The 12575-nt window shown below is 36.5% G+C and overlaps 1 protein-coding gene across 1 annotated transcript; it reads left to right on the forward strand.

Moving 5' to 3' along the window:
• The first annotated feature begins 9828 nt into the window (after nt 1-9828).
• Nucleotides 9829-11377, forward strand: LOC145046240 (uncharacterized). The gene is made up of 2 exons (XM_078994538.1): nt 9829-10496; nt 10762-11377. Exons 1-2 carry the CDS (start codon nt 9893-9895, stop codon nt 11187-11189), a joined length of 1032 nt encoding a protein of 343 aa, XP_078850664.1. The 5' UTR covers nt 9829-9892; the 3' UTR covers nt 11190-11377.
• Nucleotides 11378-12575: the final 1198 nt, after the last annotated feature.

Consider the following 12575-nt stretch of genomic DNA (forward strand, 5'->3'; position numbering starts at 1 on the left):
ATTTGTTGCTCCAAGCTTTGTATGCTAGCCTTAGTTTCTTATTGGAAGCTTTTAGTGATAGTAACAAGGCTTTTGGCAATGTCTTCTAATGACATGTTTAAAGAGCTAGTTTGTGGGGGAGGTGGGGGTTGGTTTTGCCTTTGCTGAAAATTCTAAGGTGGAAAAGATGGCCTTTTTTAATAATGAGGGGTAGAGGTCTTTTTCGGAAACATCCATTTTGATTTCTTCCCCAACCTCGATTGTTATTCCACTTTTGGTCAACCCTTTGGTTACTCATATCCTATTTGATTTGACCCTGAGTAGCCTCCTAAGGCATTTGTTCCACGTAATCATCTTCTTGAAGTCGAGGGTATACATCGGTATGATGCCCAATTTCAGTACATATACCACAAGGACGAGATGTGAATTCCACGCCTTTGTATTTTGGGAGCATCATGAAAACTTTTGTAAGTTTGGATAATTAAGCTTCTATTTGTGGAGTCCTAACTTCTTTGAAACCTCCATGTACATTAGTGTACCACCCATCTTCTTGAGAAGTGTGATTTGAATATTCATCCATATTCTTTATCAATTCCCAAATTTTTGTTGGGGTCTTATAAATAATGGGTCCTCCACTTAAAGCATTACAGATCCTATTGTCCCATGGCAACATGCATTCACATATGTATTGAAGAAGGTTGTATTCGGAGATACAATGCTTTGGACATCGGGTGCACATCTTCTTGAACCTTTCCTTATAGGTGTGCAAGACTTTATTCTTTTTCTGCTTGATGTTGACTTTTTCCCTGCATAAAGTAAAAGCCTTCACGTCTGGGAAATATTTCTCTAGGAACAACCATGCAAGATTTACCTATGTAGTGACTGCCCCGGGTGGAAGATCATAGAGCCAATCTTTTGTTGAGTCTTGCACTGCAAAGGGGGATACCCTAAGCTTGATTTGATCATCCGTGACATTGTTTGGCTTCATGCCAACACAGACAACATGAAACTGTTGGGTCTAAAATATGGTTTATATTTTGCTTTTCCTGGAAATTAGGATTTCGTTTATGTAATATGTGTTTGTAGTTATGTGTTCACGGCTCAAGTGGGTGTTTACGGCCCATGTTCCATATAAATAGATGTTAGGTGGGTGAGGAGTGTACGGATAGAAAATGAGCTTAAGTGTGTGAAACACAAGGTGTGATAGAGAGAGAAACTAGAGAGAAAAAGAGAGTGTGTGTGAATCTTTTGTAACGATCTTCATTCATATCATCAATACATCAGATTCATCTCATTCTTCTTCTACTTCTTCTTATTTTGATATGGCAACATCCGATTGATTGGGATTTCCCACCATCAATTGGACCTGATTGATACATCAAGCAAATTTGGATTTTACAGTTGGTATCAGAGCTTAGATTGTATCAATCATTTTAGCCAGATCTGGAGCGTATTTGATCTTTTTCTTAAAGGATTTTTTTGTTTTTGGATAGCTCTTGGCAAAATAATAGGGGTTTGTTCTTTGCATTTTCCATAAAAACGAGTTTTGATCGAGTTTTGGGCCTAAAAATGTGAAAACGTCATTTTTTTTATCGAGTTTTGGCCTAGCAGGAGGTCTCGGCTAGCAGGTTCACGGCCTACTTTCTCGTTCAGCAACCTCCTTCTCATTTAGCAGTCTTGTTTAGCGGTTATTATTTTTTTCGGGGTTGCCTGGAATTGAACCCGGGTCTCCTACTTCATCAGTCCTGCGCCTTTTCCATTTGATCTAGCTTGCCACACGCTACACTCCTTTCCAATTTAATTCATAAAGCTTCACTACTTCAACGCTATTTTCGCAATTTTAACACTTTCAGCCCAAAAATCAATTTCTTTTATTTTTAAATTTTATTTTCTACCCAAAGTTTTTAACTTTTAATTTTTTACTTTCTAAATTGACTTTTGGCTTAAAAATTTTGACATTGACCTTCAAGTTTGACATTTGACTTTAAACTTTGACTTTCTCATTTAACTTTAACATTATAAAATTTAACTTTTCGGTTTGACTTTTAAATTTGCTTTTTAAGGTTGACTTTTTAAGCTTGACTTTTAAGGTTGACTTTCTCGGTTTATAGTCAAAGGGTATTTTTTTTGGTAAACAATGAGTTCTTCAGGCATCCCGATAAATGAAGTTTCATGTACTCGATCGTGTAAAGCTACGATCAAATTTCTTCGTGAACAAATCGATTTGCTAAAAAAGGAAAATGAGGACCTTAATATGAAGGATATACTCTTAGGAAAGGTAAAAAAACCCTTAAAAGAACAACTAATCACCAAAACAAAGGACTTTCGAAAACTTCAAAAGAATATAGTAACAAATGTTCGAATTATAAATATGCTAAGGAACAGCTTGCTAACTTGACTGCTGAGCTTGACTCTTTGAAATATAAGTTTAAAAATGCAGATTTTAATTTTAGAAAATATGATGGGTCATGTGAGGTAGTTGCATCCATGATTGAAAAACAATTAAAATTTAAAGATAATTAAAATAAGGGTCTAGGGTACCTCAGTGTTCCACCTCCCATTAATGACAACTATAACCCACCCCTTGAAACCAATGAGGTTGAGACACCTACTCAGTATGGCCAACCCCCTACACCAGCTTCAATTCAGACTGAAAAATCAGGGCCAACTGAGGGTGGTGAGACGAAAGATTCTAATGATTCTACTTCTTGTGCAGGTAAAGTGGTATAGGATGAGAACAAGGAGAACACTACTCAACAAACAAATGACTCCTTGAACTCTGAATCTGTTGCTTCTAACCTAGTTACTTCTGATCAACCTGCTATTAGTAAATACAGGCCACCAAAACAAGCAAATCAGAGTGTCTGCTGCAAGTGTGCATGTGGGAACAACCAGAAGCGAGGCAAGGTCATGCCACCAGGGGCAGGAAGAAACAATTCCTATGTGAAGAAAAATATATGTTTTCACTATGGAACACATGGACACATTGTCCGGAACTGTCCAAATCGCGCATACGTTCACTACTACGCACAAGGCTGGCAGAACGCGCCAAGAGGGAGATACTTCAAAAGAAACACTTCGATGCTACGTTCAAACAATGGTGACTGGAACGCGGAGAAGGCCAAGAATCCAACTTCCAAGAACACTAAGGGAATGCTAGCCAAGAGGCCAAATCCAAGAGATGCTCCATTGAAGCCAAGAACGGCTAGGTCAAAGCCATCTCGACGCCCTACTTCAACTTCAAAATCAAGTACCGAGGCACCCATCCGATCGAACAAGAAATGGGTTAAACCCAACTACAGATGGGTACCAAAGGTTCAATCTCCTAAATCTTCTAATGATTATAATATTTCTTCATCTTTTGTTTGTGATATACAGGATATGTCATGAGACAAGGTACCTTGCAAGGATGAAAAAGGTCAACCTAGTTTCAAAATAGACTCGGTTCTAAAGACCAACTGATCCCGGTCTGTGCTGGAGAAGCTATGGAGGCATAGCATCAGACTTCGGTTTGTTGGTAGTGGCTATTCCAGGCACATGATAGGCAACATCTTTCAACTGTACAACATTCATAACTTTGTTTGAGAGTATGTGTCCTTTGCAGGAGAAGGGAATAAAGGAAAGGATCACACATGGGGTTTTTGCTAAACGATGTGAAGAATTTTTGGATCTGTTATGAGATTATACGTGCTATTCTCAAACCTTCTAGATGCAAATTCAATCGGTGAATTACAGTTTGATTTTTCTTCTCAATACTTCAGAGTTTTTCTTACATTGATTTGTTTTAAAGATAATCTTTTATTTTCTTATAGTTTTTCGTTAGTAGGTATTGTTTGGGAGGTGATATGAAGTCTAGTGCTAAAGGGAAATTTATGATTTATGTAATGCACTGAAGTTGGATTGTCTAGACTCTATGTTCAATGTGCTAGTAGGCACAAAGGATACAAAAGGACTAGACATTGATTGAAAAATGAAAGGACTTAAAAATATGAACTTAGATAGTTTCATTTGGAGTGACCATACCACACTTGGGTATATTGAGTAGTGAGATAAACATGGGAACCAACAGGATACACTAAAAGTCATATGTATCTAGAACTATGGAATAACATTTCCTCAATGTATGGACTCATGTCCATAATTCCGGTATTGATAGGGCGACTAGAGGGTTCTGATAATGTAGGTCTATAGGAAATTATTTTCTTTCTTTCTATCTATCAGTCATATGTTGCTTCCTTTGTGTGATTGGAACATATCGGACCTGGAATGCAACATATGCATCTCTATCTCTATGCATATCCATATCTATTAAATTCTTTCTATCTATTAGTCATAGGATGTCCCCTTTGCGTGAACGGAAGATCCGACTTGGGACATAGCGTATGCACCCTACTATTTCTCTATCCCTCAATCTATGTTAGTCATATTTTGTTCCTTCTGCGTGATTGGAAAACATCCGGCCTGGGATACAACATATGCATTTCTATTTCTGACTTCTTTCTTAATGATTGAATACTTACCTAAAGTAAGGAGTTCTTTCGAAGTTCTTGATTACCGGGGTATGTCGGGAAGTGGGGAACACGTTCTAGTGCGTCTAAAATTGAACATTCAATAGGTTATCTGTAGATCTCGCTGCTTAATTTAAGTGGACAACAATATCCTTGGTCATCGTCAACTAAATGTTCATTTAAGAATATAGATCACATTGTCTTGTTACTTATAACCGTTCTAAATTGTCAACATCCTTTGTGTTTAAGTGGATCACAATACCGGTGATTGACCAGATCTAAACATGCAGGTGTGTGCAAATAAAAAATACTGAATTGTTTGAAAACTTTGATCCCAAATATTTTTGTTTTTGCTAAATTTGTTCATAGTTTTCCTCTTTGCACAAATTTAAGGGGAGAATTAAAATTTTAAAAACCAAACAAAAATCAGAAAACCAAAAACCCAAAAATATTGTTGTGTCTGTTTTTATTTCTTTTCATAAAAATAAAAAATTCAAAAATATTTTTGTTTCTATTTTATTTTTTCCAGAAAATATAAAAAATACAAAAATAATGTGTGCTGAGCTCGTTTTTTGTTTTTATTTTTATCTCAAATCTTCTTTGTCTTGAAAAGTGAATTTAGATGTAGATGAGACATATGGAGACTGTATCGAGATTTTCTGAGCCAAAGCTTCATTCGTGATCATTGAAGAATTCTCATTCGAAGGAACAAGAAATGAAGATTATTCTTTCAACATTCAATCTTTCAACCCCAGAAGCAAGGTGAAGCTGACTTGAAGATTATGTGACAGATTGCATTGAAGCCTCCTCAATCAATTTGTTGGTATCTTGTACCTGTTGAAGTGATCTAGAAGATTTAGCTCTCTTTGTTGTTCTCTTTGAATATTCTCAAGATGACGGCATCATTTTTCAAGAATCTTTACAAGAAGCTTCCTCGCCCAATGTGCATTTAGAGTCAAATTTTGAAGAAATGCCCAACTGCTCAATATGAAGTCTTTTATTGAAGAATCATCAAGTTCTTCTTGAAGTTGTGAAGAATTTAAAGGTTAACGCTGATGCCAAGCTCCAACTGAAGGTTGACAAGAAAAGCCAGCTACTTTTTAGGGGGGGGGTTTGTTGGGTCAATTAGAAAAGAAAGATATAAACCAAGGGGGAGATTGTTGGGTCTAAAATATGGTTTATACTTTGTTTTTCTAGGCAATTAGGTTTTCGCTTATGTAATATGTGTTTGCAGTTGTGTGTTCATGGCCCAATTGGGTGTTTATGGTCGTGAACTAGTTCACAGTCATGAACCTGTTCATGGCCCATGTTCCATATAAATAGATGTTAGGTGGGTGAGGAGTGTACGGCTAGAAAAGGAGCTTAAGTATGGGAAACTCAAGGTGTGATAGAGAGAGAAACTCGAGAGAAGAAGAGAGTGTGTGTGAATCTCTTCTTAGGATCTTCATTCATATCATCAATACATTAGATTCATCTTATTCTTCTTCTCCTTCTTATTTTGATCAACATCTGATTGATTGGGATTCCGCACCATCATTTGGATCTGATTGATACATCAAGCAAATTTGGGACTTTACAGAAACTCTGTGAGGAGCTTATAGTGATCTTTTTTTATCCCTCTAAAGGTTGGGAGTAGATGGATGAGTCCAGGTTTTAGTTCAAGGTTTGTAGCTGCCAGAAATATGATGCAAAGAGGTTGTTGAGTAACCTCTTGCCTCTCCCATTAGCGAAGGATACGTTGATGTGGGTCTTTGTGGACTATGATTGTTATTGTTACCTATGTCACCTCCTTGGTCTCCCATGCTAGGAGTAGGAATTGAGGTTTCAGTAGGTGCGGGTTCTTGGTTATTATAGGTGGGTGAGGAAGGCAATGTGATATTTATAGGTAAGAATGTTTGTAATGAGAGTGAGCGATTTTCTGTTTCGGATGTGGATACACTTGAGAGGGTTATGTCCACCCAAATTTTAATGACCGGAGGGGTGGATGATAAAGAAGTCCTAGAACCTAGTTTCCTCTTACGAAGCTTGCCTTGCTTTCGTAACCTCTTTGCAATCTTCTTTATCTCTGTGTCAATTGGCAGTGGTGTACCCATATGAAAAGATCTTGGCATAAACAATTAGTAACACCATGTCCCCGGCAACAGTGCCAATTTTTAGGTGTGCCAAGCCCAACAAATAAAGGGGTACAAAATGACGCCAAAACACTACTACTTGCACTAAAAATATAATACAAGGTAAGTAGGGTTGATCCACAGAGACATGGAACAAATTCTTATACCTTTTTGCGTAAGGTACATAAATGGTCACATAAGTAAGGGGTTTATATGCAATGATTTCAACATGAGAATAAAACAATAAATAAATGATCGATTAAATGAAACACATTTAGAATTTGTGAGGACTCCAACTCTATGCAAGACAAGTTAGTAATGTGATTCCAAGGATGATATGATATCTACTTAATTATACCTAAGTTGGTACTTGAAAGTGTTAACAAGCTCTATCACTTCCCCTTCACCAAGTTGTCAAATTCAAAATAAGCTCTTTGAAACTAACTTAACCTTCAAATTTAAGTCTAAACAAGGTCTTAGATAGAAATCAAAAGGTCGTAATAAGATTTATGTGAATGTTCCCAACAACACCCAATACTCCTTACAAGCCCAGGAGCATAAGACTATGTGAATAAGATTTACACTAAATTTATTCAATGGAAATCAGTTTAATGCTTGTTACATAGTCCAATTCATAAACAAATTACGGATTTTGCAATCAGATAACTTGAATGACCTAACCCTAAATAAAATAAGAATTACAATTAGAGTCAAACATTTTATTGAAACAAAATCAAATTCACTGGATAGAAAATGGAAGCAAATATCAAATCACACCCAAAAAGTCAAGAAATGAAGTTGGAGAAACTAGGGTTCTAGCCACACATGACTAGAACAAAATCTCAAATCTAAAAAATGAAATTAAATTTCTTACAAAATGAAATCAAATATTCCCTAATGTTAATCAACTCCAATTCTCCATAAAATCGCCTTCTGTCCTCCAAAATTCGATAGATCGAAAAATGAAGTCGATTGCCTCTTTTTAGGAAAGATGAAAAACTGTCACTAAAATCATGTCCATGTTTACACGACCTGTGTAAATTTACACTGACGCTTACATGGCCCGTGTAAATGCAATAAGTAGACTACTCAAAATGGTTGGGACATTAAATTGCATTGCTAAAGTGTGCTCGATTCTACAGTTCGTGTAAATGCATGCCTTAATTTTCTATGGCCGCGGAAGTCCCTAAATTGTTGCACTCTCCAATTTTTCCATATTTCCTTCCCCCAGTGGCGGATGCTTTAAGGGGCCTAGGGGGCCATCCCCCCCTCCCCCCCCCCCCCCCCCCCCCCCCCGCTTTTTAGCCTACTAATACTATTTGTAAGTATATCCAATGACAATAGTTTCACTTAGAAAAACTCATAGCATGCATATCTAGTTTCTTTTATCCTTCATCTATGTATAGTCATAAACATTTATGCTATTAATGAGTTTGTGTTTTAAGAGGTTTCTGATACGCCATTCATCCATTCATGGCAGATCTAAACATAAAAGAAGTGATGAAGAAAGTGTTTATATCTTTTTCTTTTGTTTAAAATCATAAAATACAAATATAAAATACCGGATAACACTCAAATTTTTTGAGACTGAAACAAACATCATTCAATTTATTAAAAAATTATATTTTTTAATCTAATAAAAACCACAATCAATATTAATTTAAATATTTGAAAATCAAAACCTATCAAATCTCAAATAAATATCTGGAAGATCTAATGAATCGCATATAACCCACAACAATATAATAAGTTTAATTTCAATCTCTTAAAATGATAGTACCTAGCGGATGTCAGAAGACTACATGGCCGCCTTCTCCCGGTACCTCTCAAGAGTTGCATCATTACCGATTCATCTCTTCGAGTCTTACAGTCTCAAGATCTCTTCATTGCCCTTTACAGACCACGTCGTCGATCACACTACGAGGAAACTTGAGACAAGTGTCTCAGCCACTTGGATTTCACAGTAATCACCATATATCTCCTTTCATAATCTTGTACTCTTTCTTACTATCTCTATCTCTCTCATTTGACTCCTTTTTTCTCTCAATGTGATAATTAAAGTATATCAAAATAAATTTTCAATATGAATAGTTAGAATAGAGTGAGTTGTCTTCACTCTCATCTTTAGTGGTATTGTCATTTCCAATGTGTTCTAGTCTTTATTTTCATTATTTTGATTATAGAAATATTAACATAGTATTATTTTTTAATTGTTGTGTAATTAACTATTTTATCAACTTTAGTAGCTTCTTATGATGGTTAATTTTATTGTTCTTTATTTTAATCATATCAATTTTTATTTAGTTTCTGTACATTAAAATTGGTTATATTTAATTATTGACCCACTGAATCTTGCAATCAAACACATAGCCAAATGAAATAAGTTCCAAATATATCTATGATTTATTGATGTACTTTTGGGTTCAGTACGTTTACATTAGAACGTTTGATGTTGCATGAGCTCTTCGTTACTTTTGACAATAATACATGCATTTTCTTAGAGTGTTCCGTATCAATTCTTTTAGTTAAATCAAGAGTTCTACTCTTGGCTGAGCACAATTGGAGGATTTTCCCTGAATTGGCGTGGGTTCGATTCTTCGTTCCCTTTGATGGTGAGTGGTACCCCTTTTGGTGGCCCGCCAGACATTTCTAATCTATCGGGTCGGGTTACCCACTATTTGTCACTTAAAAAAAAAGGTATTATATCATAAATTTGTATAAATTAAATTTGCTTGTACAGTTTTATTTTCAAATTTGGTTTTGACCCCCTTAATTATAAGGCTAATGTTCCACCCCTGCCTTCACCAATGCTCTGAAAATCGTGAAATCTAGTCTCCATCTTCTAGTCACCTCCTTAAGTGATATCCCACCTCCAAGAGTCCCTGAAATATACTAAAGTGTACAAGTAAAATAATATTACCGAATATCTTGAAAAACATGTAATATGAATGGGCTTAAGACTAAATACAATGCCATGATATGAGATAAAAGTACAAAATAATGCATAAAATGCACCTAACGTATGGTTATTTGTATAAATGTTAAAAATTTAGTTATTTTATTAAAGAAAATCTTTTAGTTGTTTCTATTAAATTTATCTTAAAACCGTATATTTTCTAATGGGTGGAGTGTGTAACTTCTTATTTTGATAAGAAATATAGCACCTTCTTGTCAAAGTAGAAGGACCTATACTGTAACATTCACTTGTTTTATACCGTTGCAACCATCCTGTTCTCTTCCCCAAAATAGATACACAGAACTGAGAAATATCAATTGAAAGCTGAAGAAACAAAAATGGGTTCTTCCTTATCATCAACAAACGCATGGATTCTCTCTTTAAAAGTTCTGTTGTTAGCTTTCGGCGTGGTATCGGTGGCTATGGCGGTGGAATACATCGTTCCGCTGCTGTTAGACTTCGCCGTCAACGGTCTCCCGGCGATTTGGTCCCTCCTCCAGTCGTATCTCAAACCACCGTATCTCTACCTTCTAATCAACGTTATTATTTTCACAATCTTCGCCACATCAAGCTTCCACAACCGCGTCATGCACGAAAGTCAATCTCAGCCACCGTTGGTTAATCCACCGGCGTCGAATCTCCAAGGAGTTCCGATTCAACATAATTTTGGTATGTTGGATCCCCCAGTGGTGGTTTACGACAGTGCGCCTATGGGTTTTGAAGATCCTCAACCTCCGATTTCAGATCTTGAAACAGCTCCGATGAATGATTTGGAGGTGGCTGGAGTTGAAAATGAGGATGAATTTGTGATTTCAAGGTCCAGCTGGAATCCGCCGCCGCAGATAAGCAGCTATCAACCACCGCCGGTGATTAGTCAGCCGGAGAAACCACTCTTTACTTCCCGATTCGCACACCCGAAACAGTCAAAAACCAGTCCCGATGGTAATTTTCTCAATTTCTTTACTTTAATTTTTTAAAAAAATTTAATTTCGATAAATTGCAGATTTCCATTTCAAACTTTAGTTATTTAATCAACTGATAATTACGAACAAGCTGTAACATTAATTATCGTCCAGATAATGTTTGGATATTTGAATATTTGAAAAATAAAAGATATTTAGAAATTATTTTTTCAAGCATTAAATATACATAATCGTAACGGCTATATTTTACTTTTGACAAAGTCTTACGACGCCGTATTGTATAGGTTACAGGGCCCTAAAGGTAGCGAAGCCGAAGAAACAAGAGACGTTAGAGAGCACGTGGAGGACGATAACCGATGGCCGTCGCATGCCGCTCACGCGCCACCTCCGGAAATCAGAGACCTTCGAGAACCACCGTCACTCGGATGTGTACCCTCTTGAACCACCGGCAGATGCGGTGGTAGGTGGAAAGGAAAAGAAGGTGATGAAGAAAGCTGCGACGCTAAGAGACCGTACGAACTACGACAACCAAAACAATCGTCCTCCGTCGCCGGCGTCGGGTGGGAAAACGAGGAAAGATGGGTCACTGAGTCACGATGAGTTGAACCGGCGAGTGGAAGCGTTTATAAAAAAGTTTAATGACGAGATGAGGCTCCAACGACAAGAGTCGATGAAACAGTACAGAGAGATGACTAACCGTGGGACCCATTAAAAAAAGTTTTTTTTTTTTCTTTTTTTTTTCCTTTAAAATTTATACCTTAAGGAGTGTTTGGTTATTTATTTATTTTAGACCCGGAGGAATGTATTCGTTACCTTTCCACCCACTGATTAATGTGGGTTTTAATAGGTATAGATATGCTATGTTCCATGTTTTAAGGAAATGGATAATTTCTTTATCAATCTTTATTTTAACATAATCATGTTGTTTTCTTCAAAAGTTTTATTTTAAAAACTATGTGTTAATAATTTATTGATTAGAAATTATGCCGATCTACACCCCAGCTCCTTCCCTTGCCGTTGTTCCACATGAGGTTTAAATCAATTTCCCTTTTTTTTTTACCCATCTTGATCAATTAAAACGGTCCATCAGATTTCATAAATATATCCATTTGAAAATAATCAAGCCTACTTCTTTATCTAATATAGAAATACTTGCAAGAATTTAACATATATGAAAATAAATAAATACATAAACATCTAAAAAAAGAAATGAAAACACATTGTCTTTTAACTTTCCTACATTCTATAACATTAATTAAAATTATTTATACAATTTGGTTTTTCAAAATTTTAAGTCTTGTATTCACGTTCTACCCTCTGTTAAGGGGTTGTCATATCACTATCTATTTCTCAAGTGAGATTCGGCTCATTTGTATGTTTCCAAGGGACTAGCACTAAGTCGATTATCTTACGTCGTAACTTCTTAGTCATACGGTTAACAATTGCCTTAGCCTCTTCAATCAGCTTCTTATTCACATCCATTCTTAACTTTGAGATTGGAATTATTTCGGGAACTTCTCACGTGAACTTCCTCAAATAACACACATGAAAAGTATTGTGAATACCATCTAGTTCTTCAGGTAAGTCGACATTGTGAGCTTGGTTCCCAATTCTCTGAAGAACTTTGAACGGTCCAATTAACCTTGGACTCAACTTTCCTCGTTTCCCAAATCTTATAAGTCCCTTCCACGGTGAGACTTTAAGCAAAACTAAATCCACAACTTCAATGATCATCGGTCGTCTTTTCTTATCAGCATAGCTCTTCTGACGATCCTGAGCTGCTAACATCCTTTCCCTAATCACCTTCAGCTTCTCAGCAGTCTCATGGACTATCTCGGGGCCCATAAACTAATTCTCTCCAGCCTCAAGCCAACAAGACGGCGTATGACACTTCTGTCCGTACAAAGATTGATAAGGTGCCATCTTGATGCTCGAGTGGAAACTATTGTTGTAGGAAAATTCTACCAGGGGTAATTTCTCGTCCCAGTTCCCTTGGAACTCCAGGGTATATGCTCTTAGCATATCTTTGAGTGTTTGAATCATTTTTTCGCTCTCACCATCATTATGCGGATGGTAAGTTGTACTTAAACATAATTTC

This window comes from Lactuca saligna, chromosome 1 (genome assembly GCF_052625555.1).
Source record: "Lactuca saligna cultivar CGN05327 chromosome 1, ASM5262555v1, whole genome shotgun sequence".
NCBI classification, from domain to species: domain Eukaryota; kingdom Viridiplantae; phylum Streptophyta; class Magnoliopsida; order Asterales; family Asteraceae; genus Lactuca; species Lactuca saligna.